This window comes from Girardinichthys multiradiatus, chromosome 24 (assembly GCF_021462225.1).
Source record: "Girardinichthys multiradiatus isolate DD_20200921_A chromosome 24, DD_fGirMul_XY1, whole genome shotgun sequence".
In the NCBI taxonomy this organism is placed as follows: domain Eukaryota; kingdom Metazoa; phylum Chordata; class Actinopteri; order Cyprinodontiformes; family Goodeidae; genus Girardinichthys; species Girardinichthys multiradiatus.
In genome coordinates this window covers 19,256,068-19,281,779 of record NC_061816.1, presented here as the reverse complement: position 1 = coordinate 19,281,779, position 25,712 = coordinate 19,256,068, and the positions used below count along the sequence as shown (strand labels likewise).

General features: G+C 39.3%; 1 protein-coding gene across 1 annotated transcript in view; it reads right to left on the bottom strand.

Moving 5' to 3' along the window:
- The window catches only part of dmd (dystrophin), a 361,839-nt gene that overhangs the window by 235,843 nt on the left and 100,284 nt on the right, over positions 1-25,712 (bottom strand). The window contains exon 2 of the mRNA XM_047355828.1: positions 17,138-17,199. Coding sequence (XP_047211784.1) covers positions 17,138-17,199 — 62 coding nt within the window. The remainder of the gene's footprint in view (positions 1-17,137; positions 17,200-25,712) is intronic.

The following is a 25,712-nucleotide window of genomic DNA, read 5'->3' as shown; positions in this document are numbered from 1 at the left end:
CCATTCATTTCAAATCAGATGGGTATATAGTTAAACAGACAGAACGATATAAAATTATTGAAATAAACCAAACTTCAACTTTAAAATGGATCTTCTAATGTCTCTCATAGGCAGAATTGATGTTAAAAGGAAAATTTTGCCGACGTTTATCTAGCTATTTCAACATCTCTATAAATGTTTCCTTAGTGCTTCCTTAAACAGCTCAACAATATTATAACTCCTTTTAACTCCTTTTAAATGGTAAAAGAAAAACCTTAGGGTCAAACTAACCTTTCTACAGGCTCCATTTATAAAAGGAGGACTTAACCTACCAAACTTTAGGAATTATCTTGTGTCGGGCAGCATGTAGAAAACAGTGAGGTTAGATGATGTTTTTTAGATTGAAGTTTTCTCGCCGATCAGTGATCACTGAAAAGCCTGACTTGCCGATTCTGGCCGATACCAATTTTTTATTTAACTGGTACTGTCAGGCGTTATAAGGTCACATTACACCCTCAATGTTCCAATCTTATTTTATTGAAAAACACTGAACAATACCCATGAAAGAAATACAAACTTGTTTAAACTGCACATGAGGTAGACCTCCCAAATATGATTGAAAGGTTTAGTTTTTTAGCCTTTCATTTTTCCCATTTTAAAAACAAACAAAACTTGGACAACAGGTTAGGCAAGTAGTCCGGTAGATAAGATCGGTTTCACATGTAAATAACACCGATCACCCACAATTAAGGAAATTGAGGCTGATTAATCAGCTGGCCGATACACTGATTGGGGCACCCCTAGTACCAATAGAACAACATGAAATGAAGGCTATGTCTTTAAAGGATGTTCAATTTGTCAGTACAAACAATGTTTAGCAACACTTAGAGATAATTCAATAATACTGAACACAATCAAGGATTGTTAAGAATGTCACTCACTTCTATATACAAATACTCCTGTCTTACAGAGACCCCTTAGTGGGGTAATTCCAACCACTCAAAACATATCGCTGACTCAGTATTGCGGAGGTGGGAGGACGAAGAAATCTAAATAGTAGCTGATTTTTATATCAATGATACAATTGCTAACTTCCATCAACTATATGAAAGAAATCAATCTTCCTAAAATCAGTCTCTTCAAATTTCTACAAATTACACACTGATTTAAAGAGAACTGTAAATATTCCCAGACACTCCCCTTGAAGGAGTATTTATGTAATAAACTGTGCAGAGTAATAAAATGAGTAACATCTTCCATATATGGAGAGTTGTATATGACAAAAGAACTACAAAAGGAAAATGGGAATTTGGCTGTGGTTACGAGGAGACAGATTGGCATTATCCATTGGAACAGGCACAGACTGTGTTAAGCTCCACAAGACATAGGCAAATTCAATTTAATATATCCCAAGGGACATACTACACACCTAACAGGTTACATGAAATTGACAGAAAATTCCACCTAGATGTGCAAGATGTAAAGTGACCGATGGTGATCTTTTACACATGCTATGGGGTTGCCCAATTATAGAAGAAGCGTGGAAACGTACCATTGAATTAACCTCAAGGGTAATAAGAATTCAGGTTGAACAGGACCCAAAAATATGATTTCCAGGGGAGACAATCTCCCTTGATGTGAATAACTATAAGAAATACTTTATACTACTTGCGAACAGTGCAGTGAGAAAAATGTATCTTGACCAACTGAAAATCTGAAAATTCATCATCAGTATGTCAATGGATTGATGAACTTGTGTCTTACTGCACACCTAAAAGAAATACAACGTGGGAGGGAGACGGGCAGATTTAGGAAAAATCTGGGGTTCCTTTATAGACATTTTACCTTCCCTAGACTTGGCTGGCCGTTGTGTGAGGAGCCTTCTTGGCCCGGCTTCAAGCCCACTGTTGGTATGTCTTATATAGCTTCCTCATTGATCATGTGTTGGGAGTACAGGTCCTTCTCAAAATATTAGCATATTGTGATAAAGTTCATTATTTTCCATAATGTGATGATGAAAATTTAACATTCATATATTTTAGATTCATTGCACACTAACTGAAATATTTCAGGTCTTTTATTGTCTTTATACGGATGATTTTGGCATACAGCTCATGAAAACCCAAAATTCCTATCTCACAAAATTAGCATATTTCATCCGACCAATAAAAGAAAAGTGTTTTTAATACAAAAAACATCAACCTTCAAATAATCATGTACAGTTATGCACTTAATACTTGGTCGGGAATCCTTTTGCATAAATGACTGCTTCAATGCGGCGTGGCATGGAGGCAATCAGCCTGTGGCACTGCTGAGGTATTATGGAGGCCCAGGATGCTTCGATAGCGGCCTTTAGCTCATCCAGAGTGCTGGGTCTTGAGTCTCTCAACGTTCTCTTCACAATATCCCACAGATTCTCTATGGAGTTCAGGTCAGGAGAGTTGGCAGGCCAATTGAGCACAGTGATACCATGGTCAGTAAACCATTTACCAGTGGTTATGGCACTGTGAGCAGGTGCCAGGTCGTGCTGAAAAATGAAATCTTCATCTCCATAAAGCTTTTCAGCAGATGGAAGCATGAAGTGCTCCAAAATCTCCTGATAGCTAGCTGCATTGACCCTGCCCTTGATAAAACACAGTGGACCAACACCAGCAGCAGACCATCACTGACTGTGGGTACTTGACACTGGACTTCTGGCATTTTGGCATTTCCTTCTCCCCAGTCTTCCTCCAGACTCTGGCACCTTGATTTCCGAATGACATGCAGAATTTGCTTTCATCCGAAAAAAGTACTTTGGACCACTGAGCAACAGTCCAGTGCTGCTTCTCTGTAGCCCAGGTCAGGCGCTTCTGCTGCTGTTTCTGGTTCAAAAGTGGCTTGACCTGGGGAATGCGGCACCTATAGCCCATTTCCTGCACACGCCTGTGCACGGTGGCTCTGGATGTTTCTACTCCAGACTCAGTCCACTGCTTCCGCAGGTCCCCCAAGGTCTGGAATCGGCCCTTCTCCACAATCTTCTTCAGGGTCCGGTCACCTCTTCTCGTTGTGCAGCGTTTTCTGCCACACTTTTTCCTTCCCACAGACTTCCCACTGAGGTGCCTTGATACAGCACTCTGGGAACAGCCTATTCGTTCAGAAATTTCTTTCTGTGTCTTACCCTCTTGCTTGAGGGTGTCAATAGTGGCCTTCTGGACAGCAGTCAGGTCGGCAGTCTTACCCATGATTGGGGTTTTGAGTGATGAACCAGGCTGGGAGTTTTAAAGGCCTCAGGAATCTTTTGCAGGTGTTTAGAGTTAACTCGTTGATTCAGATGATTAGGTTCATAGCTCGTTTAGAGACCCTTTTAATGATATGCTAATTTTGTGAGATAGGAATTTTGGGTTTTCATGAGCTGTATGCCAAAATCATCCGTATTAAGACAATAAAAGACCTGAAATATTTCAGTTAGTGTGCAATGAATCTAAAATATATGAATGTTAAATTTTCATCATGACATTATGGAAAATAATGAACTTTATCACAATATGCTAATATTTTGAGAAGGACCTGTACTGTATTGATTTACGTACATATACAGATGGGTGTAGGTACAAACTGAATATTGACTGTGTAGGTATACAAACGTATGGAATTTAAGAGCCATACAGGGAAGGAGGGTGGGGGGATGATGGGAAAAGTTTATGTTGTGTTTTTGTTTGTTTTTTCCTTAGAGGTTCAAATCATCCTTAATTAGTGTGTTTGAAAGGTTATACATTATCTAGGGTCCTAATGAAATACGACTTACCCTAATGTAACAAACTGTAGATGCTTGTTATAAACAATGAATATTAATACTGTTAATAAAAAACAAATCTTAACAAATACTTAGTGGTCTTATAAAATGTAATTTTCTGAGAAACAAAATTTTGGGTAGTCATGAGCCATAATAATCAAAATCTTATTTAGGCTGTGAAGGCACATATTATGGCTCATGTATTCATGTAGTCCTGACCAGAATGACAGTATGAGGCTCAGGGTAGAACCCTGTGTTAGGGATACAGATCAGTGTATCAATCTGCATGACTACTGCAGAACTGTTCTGCAGCAAACATATGCAGGAACAGTCCAGACACCTCCAGACATGGAAATAAACTGTTCCAATATCTGCAAAATAAGATGAAAGTGAGCCAAGAAAAATCTTCACAGAAATTTGGTTGGCAAAATACAGCTAACTATCTTCTGGTAGATTTACAAAATTTAGGACATCTAGAGAATATTTATACAATACCATTATGCCTATCTGAGTTCTCGTCCTGCCTTATTGGTTTCTATCAAAAATTCATTCATTTTATGTTCTGGGCATTGGAGCGAACTGGGGAAGATTTCTCTAACTGTAAAGATTTCGCTTACAGTTCACATATTTTGTCAATCAATACAGTCTTTAAGAAATAAATGTCGAGTGCTAGGCCAACACTAGCATGTTTGCTCTACGTTTAGATATGACATTTTGATACTTCCATGATTCCTACCATATTTCTAAATGGTTCCAGTTAATCCTGTGTAGACACAACCTACAGCAAAAGTTGCTTTCCTACTACTTTAACCAAGCCCTTGGCTTCAAACATCTAAAGGTTCAAAGCTAATGTTTCCCACACCAACAGCTAGCGGTGTATCAAGATCCTATCCACATTAATTAATACTGACACTCAGCAAAACAGGTATTTTCTGCTGTGGCTGCACCTCCCCCTCTACACTCAAATAGGGCTTGGATAATTTTTAAATACTTTTCACAGTAAAGATTTCAAAAAATCTGTTTGGGTTGTATACCTATGGATATATATTGCATTCTTTTTAGTTGTTGATGCAGATTTTAGTTTTCCCTAAAACAGGCAAAAAAATTACTGAGCTGGGGCATTAAACACCAGAATATTTCTACTCTTAACAAAATGTGCCTTGGGAAGCATTATACTTTTGCTATCAGTACTTCGCAAGGTGTTTTTTTTTTCTGTTTCTGTCAACACATCTACACGACAACGTTTTCATTTATGACGATCTCCGTTCCCACGGCAACAGTAGAGACTTGGAGATGGTGTAACTCTCATGCCGCGCCACTAGTAGGTGGAATGTTCTTCGAATCTAAACATCCGCAAACACTTCCTGCTTACAAAATGGGGGAGAAAATGAATGTTTTGTTGGAGGACCGTTGTAAGACTCAATTTCTCCCGTCTACACGACAACAGAGACGGGGACGTTTTCAAACCATTACACTCTAAACCCTTTTTTCTAATTGTGCCATTTTCAGAGAAAATGTCATGTTGTGTAAACCTACAGCAGAAATGCAACTAAATCTCTTCGTTTTCACTAGAAAAAGTTGTGTAAACAGGGCCTTATTGAGAAGCAAATCGAGCTGACAGAAATGTCTAAGAAACTTCTCATCAGCCCGGATTTAAACAATCTGTTACAAAAAGATCGAAGAGGCCTCCCGACCCTTAAATCTTTTGTATGGCAGCACTTTGGGTACTCGGTAGAAAAGAAAGTGACAGAGCGACGGACAACATACAAACTATCTGTAAGCATTGTGAAAAACACAATGTAACAGATTTTCCTTTACTAGTCTGGGCTGCATTTGACAATCTGTAGTTCAAAACCTAAAACACCTAAACTGATCGTACTTCAACTGGATTATTTTACACTGAATAGAGATTCCCCTTAAAACACAGTTTGAGATTTATAAAACCAATACTCTGTTTATGGAAACAAAATAGGCATTGGGACATTAATTTTTACTGATTACTGATGTTAAAGTAGGATTTGTGATATGTTTTCCCCATAATATCTCATAAATGTTGACTCATGAATCCACTATCACATATGGTCTCGTCTTGCAGGCTGGATGCATTGTTACACCTCGACTGACTGCTGTCTGGAGTGTGGATCAGGTCACATGACACGGACAGGAAGAGAACGTCTTTGTCAGGATCTTCAGATGAACAAAATACTTTAGCAAGCACACAAAAAACGACCATGATTTTTAAAAACTGGTTGCAAGAGTATCCACGATGTAGAGATTTTAATTTTATCAGTGACTCCACACCAGTCATTTAAAAACGCCTTACTCAGAAACCTGATCCAACATTTGTGAATTGGATCAGGACATCCTTAGTTTTTGTTTCCCCATGGCTGTGAATATTCCACTTAATTAGAGAGGATCGTAAAGGATTTTCTTAATCTTCACATTGTTCTCTGCTGCAGCGTCTTTATTTTACTGGACAGCCATTCAACCTAAGAGGGCTGACACATGGAGAGGGCAGATCTAATTGCAAGTGAGGAAAAAGACAAAGGAGAGACAAGATTAAAAAGTTAAATAATATGGAGAAAGAAAAATCAGAACGTAATAAAAATGAAGCTGAGGAAAGGAACAATATGAAGAATTGAGACTTAAAGTGGAGAGAAGAAATGAAAGAAAAAGAAGAAAGGATAAAAAGAGGAGGCTAAAAGCAAATGTTACTTTCTTACACATTTAAATGCACACCACACAAACCAAAGTTTGCACACAATCTCAAATCTCATTCACCATGGCAAAGGCACTCCTCAAAAATCTTGTAATCAACTTTGAAAACAGGAATAGGACTAATGTTTTGGGATGTACGCACCGCACACACACAATTCTTCTGAAACATAACAGAAAAGATCAACATTACTGTCTTTTTATAGTAAAATATAGATAAGTAAGTAGCCCAAGAGACCTTTCTTTTCCCCAAAGAAAAACAAGCACATGTTCAAGTTCTTGATATAGTAAGCCACAAACTTTGCTTATAACACAATTCTGCTGATTCTACTGGTCTTACGATGGTCGCCATTCACTGGTACAGTACAGACCAAAAGTTTGGACACACCTTCTCATTCAAAGAGTTGTCTTTATTTTCATGACTATGAATATTGTAGCCTCACACTGAAGGCATCAAAACTATTAATTAACACATGTAGAATTATATACTGAACAAAAAAGTGTGAAACAACTGAAAATATGTCTTATATTCTAGGTTCTTCAAAGTAGCCACCTTTTGCTTTGATTACTGCTACGCACTCTTGGCCTTCGTTGATGAGCTTCAAGAGGTAGTCACCTGAAATGGTTTTCCAATAGTCTTGAAGGAGTTCCCAGAGATGCTTAGCACTTGTTGGCCCTTGTTGGGACCACAGAGCCATGGGTTTTCAACACTAAAACTCCAGTACATACTTTCCTGGAACCTTTCAAAATAAAGTGCATTAACCTTCTTCCAGCACAGCCAGGAAAGGGGGTAACTGCGGACTTCCTGTGGCGCCAATACCCAAATAAAAGCCCCACCTTTCCACAAGTCTTTCTCTTCCATACGGCCTGCCAGAGAGACAGGTCAGGAGGGAACACAGCGCGCTGAATGTCTTTTGCTGGCAAAAAGACATAAATTCAACTGGATCCAAGGACCGATCACCGATCATTTGCAAAAGTTAAGTAGAATTAAATACTGTCTGTGTATCCGGTATTTTCATTCATGAACGGAGAAATTAAGGTGTAAGAGTTGCTTACATTTTCTCTTTGAGGCCCCACAAAAGCAAACGGTGTTCCGAGAGAAGCCAGTGGAGAAGCTGTTTCGACAAACCGAGTCTGGAGGAAAGACGACGGCCGCAACCGTGTTTACGGTAACGAACAGCTGGTCACCTTCTGATTGGGAGAAACTGAGGAAGTTAGCGGGAAGCTAACCTTTGTTCACAGAACAAACGCACCTTCGGATCGGAAGAAACTGAAGAAGTTAGCGGGAAGCTAACTCTTTGTTCACGACGGATATCTCCTTCAAACTTCGCCTTTGGACAACATTCCCTCAACAAGTTCAGAGGTTGGGTTTTGGGCAGATTAACAGATTGGTTTAGGATGAAATGATCTAAACGTTTTCATGTTATGAAGTTTGTTTTGTGGAACTCGGCTATCTTGGTGCTAGCATGCTACCTGTAGCACCCAGGCCGGTTCGTGTTCTTTGTATGTTTTAAAGCTAAGATCAACTTTATTTAAAGGGTGGTTTTAACCAGAACATTGCTCATAACGCGCCGTCAGCGCTTATGCATTTTAACCCTGGTATTTTAAAGGTATGTGTTGATTCTGGCACTAAGCTATCTCTAGCTTAGCACTTTAGCTAGCTTCTTTGTTAGCCCAACGGCTAGCCGGTAAGAACACGTGTGCTAGCATTAAGGCTAGTCAACAGAAAGGTTGTTAGTTTTCAAGCTAGTGAATAATAGTCCCTGAACATCATTTGCTAGAGTTGATAACTAAGTAAACACCATTAAGCCCCATTTCTCCAGAAAGATTTGGCTCTTTTTCAAAATACTCAATAATATTTCTTCAAATATTATTTTAATAAATGAAGGCAGCTAATTAGACACCGTTGAGAATTAGTCATCCAGGAGGTTGGTTTTATTCAGCAGATCATTATTTAAAACATTATTTTATTAAAATAATATTTAATCTGATCTTGCATTGTGAAGGGTTGTCTAAAGGTTGCTGATTATTTTCTAAGTTAGTTCCAAAACTAACTTCACTTCACTTCCAGATTCTTCAAGATAATCCTTGGTTCTCAAACATAAACATTGCATGGTAATGTTGCATCACTCTTTTTGGTCATGATTTCTAATCATCTTTAATCAACTTGTTTATATTGTACATAGTCCATTAGTCTTCATTATTCTTTCATTCTGCTCGGTAGTTTAGTTGGATTGTTTTAGCATAGTAAAGAGTTTGTTGATTGAAATATGTTTGACTTTGAGTTGACTTATTTTTGTTAATAAATTCTTGTATTTTAAGAAATTGTGTGAATTCATTCCATGTGTGTGCAGAGTTTATACTGTTCAATAATGCCAGAGCTCGTCTCACACCTTTCTATTCTGTCCTAATACCATCACCTTACTGGGGCTGGTATTCACAGGACAATCCTTAACAGACCGGAATATTATTTGGTAAAATATTAATATTTAAATATTAATATTAAATATTAAACAATATTCTCAGATCTATATTTACAACATAGTGGCGTCCCATGGGTGGGCATTATTATGAACAGCTTGCACTGTACATAAATGTGAATGAATAAAACCACAACTGCACATTATTGAGGTACCAAGTGATTAGCTTAAAACCAGCTGTCACTGGTCACAATAGGACTCAAAACATCAGAGTTCTAACATCAGATGTCACTGATTATATTTAAGAGAACATTATAACTCGTGACACTCCAGGAGTTCACAAATTTAGACTTTCGTCAAAATTAATAACTCCAATGTCTCCGTGCTAATAACAATCAACTCTGCTACATAAGCAACATTTTAGATGTTCTGACTCAGTCTGGTTTCTTCTGTGTAAGCAATAACTTGAGACTTGGTTTAACTTCAGTTAACCTCAATGTCCAGACAGTTGCTGCACATCTGTATCCAGAGGCTGTATTTTGTGTAAGACCACAATTTGAAACTAAATTAACTTTGCAGTTAGTTTAGTATCTGACCTACTTTGATGCATGTATCCATTCAGGAACTTTATAGTTTGTTTTATGGTTTGAAAGAACATGACTTTTGCCAGATTAAATCCCAAATTTAAACTAATCACCCTGCCATAAAGGGGGGTGAATAAAAGTTAAATCACAAATATCCTTAGAGAAAGGAGTAGCATTATAACACTTGGAGCATAGTGTTATCATAAGTCACAGGTTGAATGATCAACTGGTGCACCCATTTTACAATCAAATGTTTCCAATATATGTATAGTCAGATATACATATATAGCTGGACATACATTTGTTAGATGTTGTTGCTTTTAGCAACATTCTCATAACTTTGTTGTTGTTTTGTAGTGTCTGCCAGAATAATGGAATTAAACTCCATTATGAATTCAGCAGACGTGGAGATGCAGAAGGTGGTGGTTGCTGATCTCATCCGTTTGTCTCCAGATGAGCGGGATGTTTTAAATCAGTTTGACCTTGCCACATGTGATCAGAGGATTCAGGAGTTGGTAAACGTCATTAAGTATCCGACTGGAGATGCTCTGATTTCAGATATTCTTTGTCAGCTTACCTTGTATCAGCAGAAATCACAACTGGAAGCTAAAAGATATTCTCAGTTACAGGCTGACCATCAGATGGCCCTTCAAAGAGAGAATGCTGCAAAGCTTGAGCTCTTAAAAGCTGAGGAGAGGACCAAGAAAGCTGAAGCAAAGTTAGTGGACCTGAAGGCAGATGAGCTCAAGGAAGCTTCATCCTAAAAGGGGGGACAGACCCCCACCTCTCAGGTACCCAATTTGCATTTTCACTCACAGCAGCTGCAGCAGCCACAGCAGGGGGCAGACTCAGACAGCAGGCATCCAGCACCTAGGTCAGAGTCTCCCCCTCCTAAATTCAGCCAAAGTGTCCAACTTACTTCCACAGACCTTAACCGAAATGTTGGAAGTCAGATGGTCTCCAGTGGTTTCCTGCCAAACCCCAGTGCAGTGAACAACCACCAAGATGACCAAGTGCCGGACTCAGCGTGCACAAGTGGCCCAATTCAGTGGGAGGAGCACCCTTCCAGCCTGATTGGCACCCCTCTCCTTTCTGACTCTGTGTCGACCCCTAGGGACCAGGAGAGAAGCACATGGTTCTCAGGTGACTCAATCCAACCTGACCCAGCACCACTTGCACGAGTCCATTCATTACAAAGCTCTCATTTAAATCATGAGAAAACTTGTTTCCTTCCCCAGAGGTTTTATCATGATCTTCCACCATTTCATGAACTTAACCAGCATGACTTCTCAGATGGACGTGGTCCACCTTGGGAGCATCGTGTCCGTTTCAAACAGCTTGAATCCCTTGCTAAAGACATAGAAGTTTTTGATCCAGGTAGCCAGGAGTCAAATATTGATGCTTACCTGTGTGAGGTTGAACATTGTCTCCTTGACTTGCGTTTTCCTTCTGATCGTGAGAAGCTGAGGCTTATTTGGAAAACAACAGCTAAGAGTGTTCATGTGTTCATAAAAACTCTTCCTCCAGAAATTAGTGACAGCTATCCAGCTCTCTGCCAGGCTCTTAGAGAAGAGTACTATGTTTACAGAGATGAAGCCGCTGCCACTATTAATGCTTTGACAGTTTTGCAAAAACAGTTCGAACCTCCCAGAGAATATTTCCACCGTTTGAAGACAGCTTATTTTCAGGGATGTTATGCTCCAGGTCTTGAAGAAGACCACACTTTTAAGTCTTTGTTTCTTCACAACCTCCACGTTAGCGTGCAGTATGATGTGACCATGCAGTGCATAACAGAGAATCTCTCTATGCAGGAGACTCGTAGATATGCTCAGCTTGTGTGGGAAACACGTGTCAGTTCAGACAGAGGAGGAAAAGGCAAAGAGTGTTAAACATTCAAACTGAGAACAGGCCTAAGAAGAGGTGCAAAGTAAGTCCCCAAGTGATGCAACAGAACCAGGGGGTTGGTAACTGGCATCAGCCAAAAGACAAGCCACCAGTTAAAAGACAAACACCTTTTCACAGTGCAACATCGAACTGTAAGGTTGGTGGTAAACAGTGGAGCCACTCCAAAGATGTCATCACAGAGGAGGAGTTTGGGATGATCTGCAGGCGTGTTATAACTGAGGTAACAGCGTTCCTAAAAGACATGGCAAGCCTGTAAAATCTATCAAACAAGGTATGAAGATGGTAAATAATTTCCAACACCCTATACTCTGTTTTGATCGTTTTCTTTCTTATGGTTTGAACTTCAGAAAGTAAGGTTTAAAAGCAGTATTATTATGGTGTGAAAATTATTACATGACTTTTATTTTTGTTTTTGTTTTTTCTTTAAAACATTTTATTAGTATTAGTCTCTGCCCAAGCCTGCCTCACTCCTGTCCAAACACTAACCTCTGAACCAAAATGAACTGTTGAACTCTGTCTTGCTACAGGAACCCAGTGACTCTTTTCACATGGCTGAGGACGGATTGTTAGCCCCAAAGACTGGATTTCGTCCGATTCTTCGGAACTAAAAGGGGGGATGTTGGGACCACAGAGCCATGGGTTTTCAACACTAAAACTCCGGTACATACTTTCCTGGAACCTTTCAAAATAAAGTGCATTAACCTTCTTCCAGCACAGCCAGGAAAGGGGGTAACTGCGGACTTCCTGTGGCGCCAATACCCAAATAAAAGCCCCACCTTTCCACAAGTCTTTCTCTTCCATACGGCCTGCCAGAGGGACCGGTCAGGAGGGAACACAGCGCGCTGAATGTCTTTTGCTGGCAAAAAGACATAAATTCAACTGGATCCAAGGACCGATCACCGATCATTTGCAAAAGTTAAGTAGAATTAAATACTGTCTGTGTATCCGGTATTTTCATTCATGAACGGAGAAATTAAGGTGTAAGAGTTGCTTACATTTTCTCTTCGAGGCCCCACAGAAGCAAACGGTGTTCCGAGAGAAGCCGGTGGAGAAGCTGTTTCGACAAGCCGAGTCTGGAGGAAAGACGACGGCCGCAACTGTGTTTACGGTAACGAACAGCTGGTCACCTTCTGATCGGGAGAAACTGAGGAAGTTAGCGGGAAGCTAACCTTTGTTCACAGAACAAACGCACCTTCGGATCGGAAGAAACTGAAGAAGTTAGCGGGAAGCTAACTCTTTGTTCACGACGGATATCTTCTTCAAACTTCGCCTTTGGACAACATTCCCTCAACAGGTTCAGAGGTTGGGTTTTGGGCAGATTAACAGATTGGTTTAGGATGAAATGATCTAAACGTTTTCATGTTATGAAGTTTGTTTTGTGGAACTCGGCTATCTTGGTGCTAGCATGCTACCTGTAGCACCCAGGCCGGTTCGTGTTCTTTGTATGTTTTAAAGCTAAGATAAACTTTATTTAAAGGGTGGTTTTAACCAGAACATTGCTCATAACGCGCCGTCAGCGCTTATGCATTTTAACCCTGGTATTTTAAAGGTATGTGTTGATTCTGGCGCTAAGCTATCTCTAGCTTAGCACTTTAGCTAGCTTCTTTGTTTGCCCAACTGCCAGCCGGTAAAAACACATGTGCTAGCATTAAGGCTAGTCAACAGAAAGGTTGTTAGTTTTCAAGCTAGTGAATAATAGTCCCTGAACATCATTTGCTAGAGTTGATAACTAAGTAAACACCATTAAGCCCCATTTCTCCAGAAAGATTTGGCTCTTTTCCAAAATACTCAATAATATTTCTTCAAATATTATTTTAATAAATGAAGGCAGCTAATTAGACACCGTTGAGAATTAGTCATCCAGGAGGTTGGTTTTATTCAGCAGATCATTATTTAAAACATTATTTTATTAAAATAATATTTAATCTGATCTTGCATTGTGAAGGGTTGTCTAAATGTTGCTGATTATTTTCTAAGTTAGTTCCAAAACTAACTTAACTTCACTTCCAGATTCTTCAAGATAATCCTTGGTTCTCAAATATAAACATTGCATGGTAATGTTGCATCACTCTTTTTGGTCATGATTTCTAATCATCTTTAATCAACTTGTTTATATTGTACATAGTCCATTAGTCTTCATTATTCTTTAATTCTGCTTGGTAGTTTAGTTGGATTGTTTTAGCATAGTAAAGAGTTTGTTGATTGAAATATGTTTGACTTTGAGTTGACTTATTTTTGTTAATAAATTCTTGTATTTTAAGAAATTGTGTGAATTCATTCCATGTGTGTGCAGAGTTTATGCTGTTCAATAATGCCAGAGCTCGTCTCACACCTTTCTATTCTGTCCTAATACCATCGCCTTAATGGGGCTGGTATTCACAGGACAATCCTTAACAGACCGGAATATTATTTGGTAAAATATTAAAATATTAATATTAAATATTAAATAATATTCTCAGATCTATATTTACAACACCCTTTTGCCTTCACTCTGCAGTCCAGCTCACCCCAAACCATCTCGATTGGGTTCAGGTCCGGTGACTGTGGAGGCCAGGTCATCTGACGCAGCACCCCATCACTCTCCTTCTTGGTCAAATAGCCCTTACACAGCCTGGAGGTGTGTTTGGGGTCATTGTCCTGTTGAAAAATAAATGATGGTCCAACTAAACGCAAACCGGATGGAATCGCATGCCGCTGCAAGATGCTGTAGTAACCATGCTGGTTCAGTATGCCTTCAATTTTGAATAAATCCCCAACAGTGTCACCAGCAAAGCACCCCCACACCATCACACCTCCTCCCCCATGCTTCACAGTGGGAACCAGGCAGGGAGAGTGTCCATCCGTTCACCTCTTCTGCGCCGCACAAAGACACGGTGGTTGGAACCAAAGATCTCAAACTTGGACTCATCAGACCAAAGCACAGATTTCCACTGGTCTAATGTCCATTCCTTGTGTTCTTTAGCCCAAACAAGTCTCTTCTGCTTGTTGCCTGTCCTCAGCAGTGGTTTCCTAGCAGCTATTTTACCATGAAGGCCTGATTCACACAGTCTCCTCTTAACAGTTGTTCTAGAGATGTGTCTGCTGCTAGAACTCTGTGTGGCATTGACCTGTTCTCTAATCTGAGCTGCTGTTAACCTGCAATTTCTGAGGCTGGTGACTCGGATGAACTTATCGTCCACAGCAGAGGTGACTCTTGGTCTTCCTTTCCTGGGGCAGTCCTCATGTGAACCAGTTTCTTTGTAGCGCTTGATGGTTTTTGCGACTGCACTTGGGGACACTTTCAAAGTTTTCCCAATTGTTCAGACTGACTGACCTTCATTTCTTAAAGTAATGATGGCCACTCGTTTTTCTTTACTTAGCTGCTTTTTTCTTGCCATAATACAATTTATACAAATAATACAAACAGTCTATTCAGTAGGACTATCAGCTGTGTACTGTATACACCTCCTGCACAACACAACTGATGGTCCCAACCCCATTTATAAGGCTCGACATCCCACTTATTAAACATGACAGGGCACACCTGTGAAGTGAAAACCATTTCAGGTGACTACCTCTTGAAGCTCATCAACAGAATGCCAAGAGTGTGCGGAGCAGTAATCAAAGCAAAAGGGGGCTACTTTGAAGCTACAATATTCATAGTCATGAAAATAAAGAAGACTCTTTGAATGAAAGGTGTGTCCAAACTTTTGGTCTGTACTGTACATCTCAAAATTTTGAATATGGTAAAAGTTCAATATTTGTAACAGTTAGATTATAGACTAAATTCATTACATATAGTGTGAAGTATTTCAGGCCATTATTTCTTAGCATAATCATAAAAACTTGTAATTTGTATGATTATGGCTTCCAGATAATGAAACTCAAAATTCTCTTCGGTTTTTAAGATGCTAACTGCAGCTTGCAGAGTCTGAGATGGAACTCTTGGATTTTTAAAGTTCTGGGAATTGCATGGTTTAAACTCGGGTTGAATTTGCAGGGATGTCTACTCATGAGAAGATTAGCAGCTGTATTAAATGCTTTCCAAAGTAAATGATCCGTCACTCTGTAATGATACCATGGAAGTGACCTCATAACCCTTCCTAGATTGACTGTCTAAGGACATTGCTGATGTCTTTCCATCCATTTGGTGCTTAAACACCCAGAACAGCAAACTGCCAAAGCTTCTACTTTTATGAAGGTTGTCAAGCTAGTGATGATCAGTCAATCAAGTAAAATATATAAGCAGACTATAGCTGGTATTTCCCTAATAAATCCTATGAAAGCAACGGGCGTACACTTGGTTATCTCGATCACTGTATTCACCCTAATGTAAACTCTTTGCCTTTTTGGACCCTTTAGTGTAATTAGAACAATTGGCTACAAATTCTTTTTCACATTTTTATTATCCCGTAAGCACTCATTCAGCTCAGAGAGTACATAATGTTCTGTCTGCATACAATAATTTATAGTACTCAGGTCCGAGCCCCAAATGATTTGATTTTTGAATGCTGCTTCATCCCAGCATTACTGACATGACTCTAAAGAGAAGATGGACGTGAAGGGAATAACCTTTGAGTGCCATAAAAGGAAATGCTTAAATTGTGTGCTGCTCTGAGACCAAAGAAAACAGCTTGGCTGAAAGGATGAAAGCAGAAGAAAGATGCTTTTGGCATTAAGGACAACAAATCCTTCCCTCCTGTTTATTTGCTTCTGAAAGAGGGAGGAAATAAATGAAAACAAAACATGGAACAGGGCCGACAGTCATTGAAGAGAGTACATAATGATAAAAATGATGTGGTGTGTGTTTAGTCCGGGCCCTGCTTCAGACAAAATGGACCAACTGCGCCCTTCCATAGCAGTCTGACTCGAAGCTTGCTGCATTAGGGATTATAGGTTTGTACATAAAAATATAAAAAAAGCTAGGGAGAAAACTACCAGATAGCTCTTAGCAACAGTACCGTCCCTTACACAAGTTTTTATACCTCTGATTTTGTCACATCAAAACTACAACATTCAATGGAAAGAAAATGGTGCGTGATTTCACAAATGAAACATTTTAAAGTGTGGCATAAATTTGTGTTTAACCCCTTTACTCACATGCCATCAAATCAAATCCAGTGTTTACACCAAGTATATCGCTCAGCTTTGCACAATGAAAGAATACATTTTTTTTGCCAATTCATATTTTCAAAATCGCTTAAGCTCAATCAGGTTGGACAGAGAACATTTGTGAACACCAATTTTCACGTCTTGCTTTAGCTTCTCAATTGGACTTAGGTCTGGACTTTGACTGGGCCATTTAACACATGCTTAGTTTTACTTTCAACAATTCATTTTACCACCTTAGAAAAGCATCACTGACCATAATACTCCCACTACCGTGTTTTCCATAAAGGTCAGATTTGTGGTACGCATGACTAATTGTGGTCTTGACGACTGATTCTTCCACCCGAGTTGTATATATTTACAGCTCCTCCAGAGGTACTATGGGCCTTTTTTGCTATTTAATTTGTAGAAAATATGAAAACCAAGCATCATTTTCCTTCCATTTCACAAATACACACTACTTTGTGTTGGTCCTTCACATAAAATCCCATTAAAATCCCATTATGGTTTGTAACTTCAACGTGACAAAATGTAAACAATTTCAACTGTGTGAATATTTTGGCTAGGCACTGTACATGTTGCATCAAACATTCCAGATTGTAGAGCTCCCTACTGCCCACGGTGTGAAACCAAGAGCATAAAGTACAGTTAGAGCCACCAGAAACATGCCTTACCTTAGCCAACTGTAAGTTCACCCATTTTGTGAAAGTCTTCTTCTGAACGACTTCTCTTTCATCTGTAAGGACAAACAAAACACAGACTGTCAGAACAGGTCAATTCAGATGAATAGTAAAAGTCTGAAAGCATCACATTGGGAAATCAGGCAGAAAAACAAAGGCCATGGTAACCATCTTCCTCCTAGGATGGTAAAATGCTTACATACGTTTAACTATACTTCAGTACTGACTTCAGACTCCTAAACCTTTCCACAAAGTGGTACACTCAGCACGATAAGATACTCTTCTAATCTTGCTCAGGGCTAATTGCATCCTCATCACATCAATCAGCAGCCCACTTACAGGGAATCGTTGGCTGGGTGTCAGCATCACAGAACAAACTGGGATAAGTAACTGTTCAGACCATATAGCAACCTGCAGGATTTAATCCCAAGTCTGTGTTTACACCTGCTATAAAACTGCATCTTCACTGCCAACCTGTGATCAAAGCTCAAACACAGCTGCCTAACAATGTTCACCTCCCGATAAGTTTTCTCATTTATTTGCGTTTTTGTCAGAAGAATTTTATTAGCAGACAAAATAAAAATGTAGGTAAATGCAAAAAAAAAAGAAAAACAAGTTTCAAGTTAAGCTAGCCAAACCTACCTGCTAAAAAAAACATTGCTCTCCTTGATAAATCCTGAAGTAATTGTGATTAACCCCTTTATTCAATTCCACCGGCTAGTCCAAGGCGTGATAACTCACTTAAAAAGAACCTGCCTCACTACATGAAGTAGGATGTAAGAAAAAAAAAAACAGCTTATGCCCCAATCTTAAGAAATTCAAGATCAGATGAAAAACAAAAATCACAGACAGACATTGGTCAGTCTGGACAGGGTTGCAAAGCCACTTCTAAGCCTTTGGGACTGCACAGAACCACAGTGGGAGACATTATCCACAGGAGGAGAACATTCTCAGCAGAAACCGACCAACCAAAAACACTCCAATGGTGAACTGATGACTCATCCAGGAGGTCATAAAAACTACAATTATCCAAAGCACATCAGCAGGTCCACTTCTGAATGCTTCAAATAAAGAAAGCTGTTGAAGTCTGGTCTTCAATCCAACTGAGATGCTGTGGCATGACCTTAAACAGGTCATTCATGCTTAAAAACCTTTTAATGTGGCCAAATGAAAACAACCCTTAAGACTGGGCCAAAATTCCTCCACATTGATGTAAAAGATGCATAGCCAGTTTTGACAACTAATGGCAGATGTTGCCATAAAGGGTGGGACATCCCCATATAAGGCTTGGTGGGCAAATGCATTTTCGCATAGGACCATGTGTTGTTGGAGAGCTTTCTTCCCTTAACAAATGATCGCCTGAAAACCACTTTAGTTTAATCACATCCTTGTGTTGATTAACTTTATCAGATGACTGGAAACATTTAAGGGTTAATTAAAAAGGAAAAGACGAAGATTTCACAGTATTTAACAGTGATGCTAAAACCAAAACCACTAGGTTGTTGAAATGGTGTGTGTGATTGTGTAAGGGGCTGCAGGAGGGTGGGGTGGGGGTGTTGGGGTTCAGGTCCAAGAAAAGCTTTTGTGCCACTTTGTTCCTGATGAGTAATTGTGAATGTGACCATCTTTCCAACAGAGATGCACTCAGTGGTTTTTTAGAACAACTTAGAAGAGCCTTTTAAGCTGAAAATCTTTTTCCTTCTCCCAGAAAGGTGCTGGTATAATGTGTGCAGCTAGTTTTCAGAGCTGTCTGTCAGAAGCTGAACTTTTATTATCTAAGACTGAAGTGATAGCAGAGAAAAGCCTGCTTGTAGGAGAAGATAATTCTTAAGAGTTTTGCTCATTACTCTAGCCCTTTTATCTCAGTATAGGTTGAAAACTTGTGAACATGGAGTTGCTACCATACAGCACCCTTCAAAACTATTTACCTTGAACTTTGTCACACTTTGTCATAGTAAACCAGACTTCAGTGTATTTTATTAGTTTTATGTGGTATACAAAGTAGCTGTGACAGAAGGAAAAGAAGTTTGCTAATAAAGAAGTGTAGCATAGTATTGAACTACATTCTCTGAACTAAACGTTTTGGCATCAACGCAAAATAAAAAAAATCAGTGGCAGAAAACTAATACTAAACATACCATCCCCATGGTGACACATGGTGGTGGCAGAATCATGCTGTGTGGATGCTTTTCTTCGACAGGGGTAGGGGAGCACGTCAGAGTTTATGGGAAAATGAATCAAGGAAAATAAAAACAAAAAACTCAGGCAGATGAAATAGAAATCGTGTTTTTAAAACAAAACATTAGAAATGGACGTATTGTTTATCGTTCACTTCATAATTATACACTACGTTTTGTTAGTCTGTTACATAAACCCCCAAAAAAGTCAATTTTAGGGTTGGTGTAGAAATCCTTTTGCAAGGCATTGTGCAGGGTTTACTTTCTGCTCCCAGGTACCTTCAACCAAACCCCATCCCTCTCCTATCCTCCAATTTCACCCAAATTGTCTTCCTTAGACCATACCAAACAGAATTACTTCAGTAAACTCACCAACTGGCAGCATGTATTCTTCTCAATCCCCCTTCTCCTCATTTGAAAATGCAGCTCATGCAACTTTGTAAAAATGTTCATTTTCCTCCATGACTCTTCATCAGAAATGTCCGCTCTTGCAAACACACCTGCTCAAAGAGCTTGACAGCTGAACATTTCCCAGTTTAATTGGTTTGCAAAAAGCTCAAGGTTGCAGATCTTTCTTTCTCCGAATAAGCTAATAAATAAATAAAATGCTGTTGTGAAGACTGGAGAATTAAGATTTGTATAAAACAAACCAGTGTAAAAAAAATGAAATGAATTTTCACTTTCTACTTTTTGCGTTTTTTTCTTGATGGAGAATATGACCAATGATTAGTTTAAGCAAATCAAAGTGGTGGTGGAGTTACAATAGCTCATCTGTTATTAAACAGGTACAGGGGTTGCTTCTCATTATGAGAGATAATGAATTACACCCTCATCTGGAAACACAACAGCAGGTCAAGATTACAGCAGCTCAGTTAACCGTAAGTCTTTGAGCATGTTTGTGATTGTGAGCGTTGACTCTGGCCCGGCCCTGGCTAATGAAGCTGATAATGAAACTTCTCCTTTAATTAACAGGTCACATATTGAGAAGTGCACTGTGTGAGACGTCAAACACACACACAACGCATTTCCGTGTGGTAAGAAGAAATGCAGCAAACAATCTTCCCTTAAGCGACTAACAACATCTACATACAGTGTTGTGTGTGTGCCCCTTATAGATTTATCTGTTTTTGCTGTTTTGTCAAACTTAAATGTTTTAGATCAAAGAAATTTTAATATCAGATATGGACGATACGACAAAAAAACCAACCAACTGCGTCAAGAAGTAATTGACTTTGTTACAACATGAATCAACCTATTAACCACAGTTATGCATTTATTTATTTCTCACGCCACACTCAGGCCTGTTTACTTACAAATCTGTAGTATCAAGAGATCACTTCAAATTAACCTGTCTGACAACACGAAGTAGGCTGAAAGATCTAAATAAAAAGCAGCACAGCTAATGTAGATCTATAGAAATTCAAGAACAAGTCTAGTAAATGTTTAAAAGCCATTTCTAATTCTTTGGGACGCAAGTTCTGCCCTCTAGCAGAACATTCTGAAGAAAAATGTCCAGCTATAAGTTTGTGAACTTGAGCTCAATCGCACCTGGGTTACGTAGAAGGACGAAGATCGAGAGCACAAGAGCAAGTCTTCCTCAGAATGATAAAAAAAAAAAAAAAAAAAGTAAAGTAAAAACCTAAATCATTGAAGTGGTAGAGGTAATTCTCAAATGACACTTAAATCAAACTGAGATATTGCGGCCTGACATTACCTGCAAAGAAGAGTTTCATGTTAAAGACTTTGAAATTTAAATATCATGAAACCTTAAAATTTACTTTATTTTGAAAAACCAACACTGCCGGCTCCTTCCAGCCTGCGAAGCTTCTACAGTTGTTCATAGAGGGAGGCGACAGAGTTCCTCATCCTCCGTTCCTGCTCTGGTCCATTCTGACCGACGGAGCAACTCCTTAATGTTAATTAATGAGAACGGTTCCACATTTTCCGTGACTACTCCGAACGTCACCGTCGACGGACCCGCTCTACGTCATTCTCCGTTAAATTACGGAACTCCAATTTTCTGTTCCATTCCGGTCTGTCTTGCTCTGGCTAGGTCAACCAATGTTCCTGTCACGCATGCTTTCTCCGGGCTCCACTTGGAGCAGACATATGTTGCATTTGAATGACAGTAATTTAGTTAATTAATATAACTTTTACCTTAATGCTAATGGTTCAGATACCCCCACTGTCACGATTTAAAAAAATCCTAGAGGAAACCCTGTATTTGATAAGATTACTTAATGTAGTTATTGTGGTGCAATTGCCTCACTTTATGTAATTGGTGTATTAAAGCAGCCTTTTTGATAATGGGTAAGCTTTGTGTTTGCAGGGATCTGACTGTATGCAGTGACAGATGTAAAAGATAATATTTTTAGAATCACTGTTATCACAGCAAATGCCACAAATAATCCTGTTTGTTCATATGGACCATCTCTAATTCAGGATGATGTGCCGTGTTTGTTTTCTCCCACACATTTAGGCCACAACATAGAGAAGTACCAAACAACTGGCCAGATATTTAAATCAGATCATTTTCCATTGATTGGCTCTAATTAGTTATTGGCAGGTTGAGTACTGAAAAATAGTTTTTCCCTCTAGCTAAATGCATTACTACTAAGAAGTCCCACTTTTTAGAAAAGCCTCATCAAAGCATGTTAGGAACATGTTTAGACAGTTTCGAGCGCCTAGCACCTCCAGGTTTAATGTGGCCCTGTTAGCTGCTTCTCTGATTAATGTTTTCTTAATCCATCCTGTCACTTTAGGTGGATAGTCATTTCTTGGTACAGACTTTTTTCACTTCCAGATGATAGATTGAGCTGTGCTGTGTGGGATCTTCAAAGCCTGGGATACAGTTTTATAAACTTACCCGACTTAAACCTTCCAAAGTTTAAAGCCAGGTTGGATTCCCTTTGCTAATTTTTTCTGACTTCCGATGAGAATTTGATCCACTGAATTATATTTAGGGGTATCAGAAATAAGCAAAATAAATAAAATATTGCAGAAGTCTTTAAAAACACAAGAACCTATCTGTTTATTGGTTGGATGGCATAGGATCCATTTCTTGGGACCATATCTTGGTCCCATCGGAGACCAGGTGGCTTACTGTAGAGCCACAACTTCTTAGATGGGGAAAAAACAAATCCTAATGTCTTTCATCTTCACAGACTGTAATGCTAGATTTCTGGAGTGTAAAGCATCATGGCTCCATGTTTGTGAATTGGCAATGCGTGTGTTGTCAGGAAAGTTGAGAGAGTGAGAATTAGCGGGAACAGCCAGAAGCAACCAGACACTAAAGGTGAGAGAGACACAAGATCAATAGTCTATTAAAACTGTTTTGTTACCGAAACTTGCAGAGGCTTAAAAAACACAAAACCTTTTGCAAAGACATTATTCTAAAAAAAAAGTTCCAGGTTTCTTGCTTCTATTATCATAAATTAATGCCTAAGCCCAACAAACTACAAGGGTTTTGTGACACTGAAAAAAACAAAAACAAAATAGAAACGCGTAAAATCTGATCTATCTGATCCTGGCAGGTCTTTCATTGATGACGCCCTGAGCGAGCCCCTCTTTCTGCCACCCTCCAACCATTTACAATGGAGCAAATTGTCAAAATCCTGGGGCAGAATGAAAACCAGTGCATTCCTGCACAAAGCACGTACAAAATATTCTCAAAAACAAGCAAGGCAGGTAGCAACTCTATGCTAAATGCACATGCACCAAAACAAAAAAAAGAATTTGTTCTGATAAGTGACCAGAGAGAATGGGCAGTTGCCACTCAGGGCCCATATCAAAATTACCAGACAAAAAATGTTCGTGACATAATACTGATCATTACTGGGTACTGTGATTTATTTTGCATCAGCTCTATCATACCCCTTTTCCACCAATGTGATTCGAAGCCCGTTCCAGTTCCCGAATGGGATTTTGAACGGGTGATGCGTGTTTCCACTAACGAACAGAGGTTCCAAAGTGCGAACTCTGGTTCAACTCGGGCACCGCAGAATACTTGGTTCCTCTGTTACATTGCCTGCGGGCAGATCAATAGAAGCAGCAAGTATGGCTGCGAAGACGGAGAACGTACCTTAGAAACATTTTCAATGTTTGTAAAAACACACTAAACATGTATTGTTTAACTACTTGTTTCTGTTGCACTTGGGGATGCTGAACATATGCAAATAAAAACATTGCACATGCTATTGTTCTTCCACGGATTTACCATCTCCTTTTCCGTATTAACTGTAGTTTATGGATGCTCTCTTTTTGCCTTAAAAGGAACACTGCACGGCTTTCTGCCACACAAATCAGTTTTGGTCTCATCTGTCTAATACACCTTCTTCCACATGTTTGCTGAATCTCCTACATGGCTTATGGCAGACTGGGATTTTTAAAGCCTATGCTTACTCCCCAACAACAGATAATTTTTTTCTCTCTCCCAGTGGCTGCAAGAATGAAATTAAACCATCTTGTTCTTGCAGCCCTGGTTTGGGACTTCTTGCAGTTTGATCTAGGCACATCATCTGAGCAAAACCTTTTTCTTGTATGGATTCCAACAACTATAATAAACAAATACTACAGAAAGAAGGACATAAGAGGACTTCCTAAGAGTTCTGCACTTAAGTTCTTATGAATTGTGACATGTCCTGACCAGAAGAAACTTTGTTCTTGCCAATTCCCCCCGTTTCTGTTAACACAACTACACGACAATGTTTTAATTACAATCTACATACACACAGCTACAGCAGAGATGTGAAGACGGTGTAATTCCCCTGTCACACCACTAGTAGGCAGTATGTTCTTTGAAACTCAACAACATGCCAGCACTTTGTTTACAAAACGGGGGAGACAATGAGCACTTTGGTGAAGAACTGCGGGTGGGAGTGGGTTTTAAACTGGTCGGCAGCCATGATGTTGTGTGCGTGCGCTTTCATTTCTACTGATTTAAATTATATTGTGCAGGAGCCAGGGATTGCCCATAAGAAAGATTCCATTGTGTAGATGAACAGTAGAAAACGCAATTAAACATTTGCATTTTAATCAGAAAATGTTGTGTAAACAGGACCAAAAAGAACAAATGTCAATGTTCTTGCAGAGTACTTTTTGGCCTTAATGGCTTTCTTCTTCCTCCTCTCAGATAAAGGCCAGATTTGTGGAATATGACTTTGATTATCTTGCCAACAGATCCTCTGATTAATGCTCTTTCTGGCCAGTCTGTCAGCTCATTTGGGCGGCTATGTCAGAGAAGGGATTAATACGAGTACGCACCATACTTTTAAGACTTTTGTTTGGAAAAAGTGTGCACCATTTGCTTCACCTTTATAACTATACACTTCTTTGTGGTCATCCATATTGTAAAACCCCACTAAAATACAGAACAATTTATGGTTGAAATGTGACAAAATTAAAAACAATTAAACTAGTACAAATACTTTTGCAAGGTGCTGTATGTATAAGGGTGTGACTGATGGTACAAACCCACTGTAACATAGCGTTTTCAGGTCCTAATCAGTCAATCAGTGCCAATTGTTAGACTGGCATCAGACAGATTTGTTTACGCTGATTAAATCTTAGACAAGAGCACAAAATATAAACCAACTTTCAACCCAAGCCTCTCATTGCTTACATGCTTGCATATTTACCAGCAATTAACTGATGTAGAGAAACCCGTCTCGGCTCTGCTTGGCTTTCATGTTTCCTGATAAACAAGTGCATCAAAAGCTTTCAAACAGCAACTTTACCCAAACAAACTGAAATTACAGACTGTTAAATATTCACTTTTTAAAAGATTAGATTTAATTTGTCTGTATAGGGAAGGGGTACAGATGTCATCTAGTAAAACCTGAGAAACTTTTACTTGTGCAGAAACTACCCCAGGCACATTGTAGACAAAGTACTGAGTCCTCTCTTGCAGAATTCTTGCTGTCTGAATAATGTTCAGTAATTGGGACAGCCCCAGGACCTGCATCCTGAACAGTGCTCGTTAAAAACACAAAAAAATTTAATGTGAAAAATGTGACTCAAAATAAACATAACAGAGCTCAGGCTTTTTTTTTTCTTCTAATATTGGATACTCAAGTAGACATACATGGAATAAAGCCTATATATTGTGGTTATGCAGCTTGTCTTGATTTTGGCAGCACTGTATAAACGTTTGGAATAACATATTTGGACACCAGAACAGAGGGACATATAGAGCATCAATTACAGCTTGACAACAACGTCTCAGGTTGTTTACAAGTCGACTTGTTGTCTGCTGAGACATTCTATCCCACTCTTCTTGAAGGGTGGCCCTCAGGTCCACAGTTACGAGCCTCTGAACGGTGACTCAACTGATCCTATAGTTCTTCTATGGGATTCACGTCTGGAGAAAGCACATGTCACTCCATTAAAAGGTA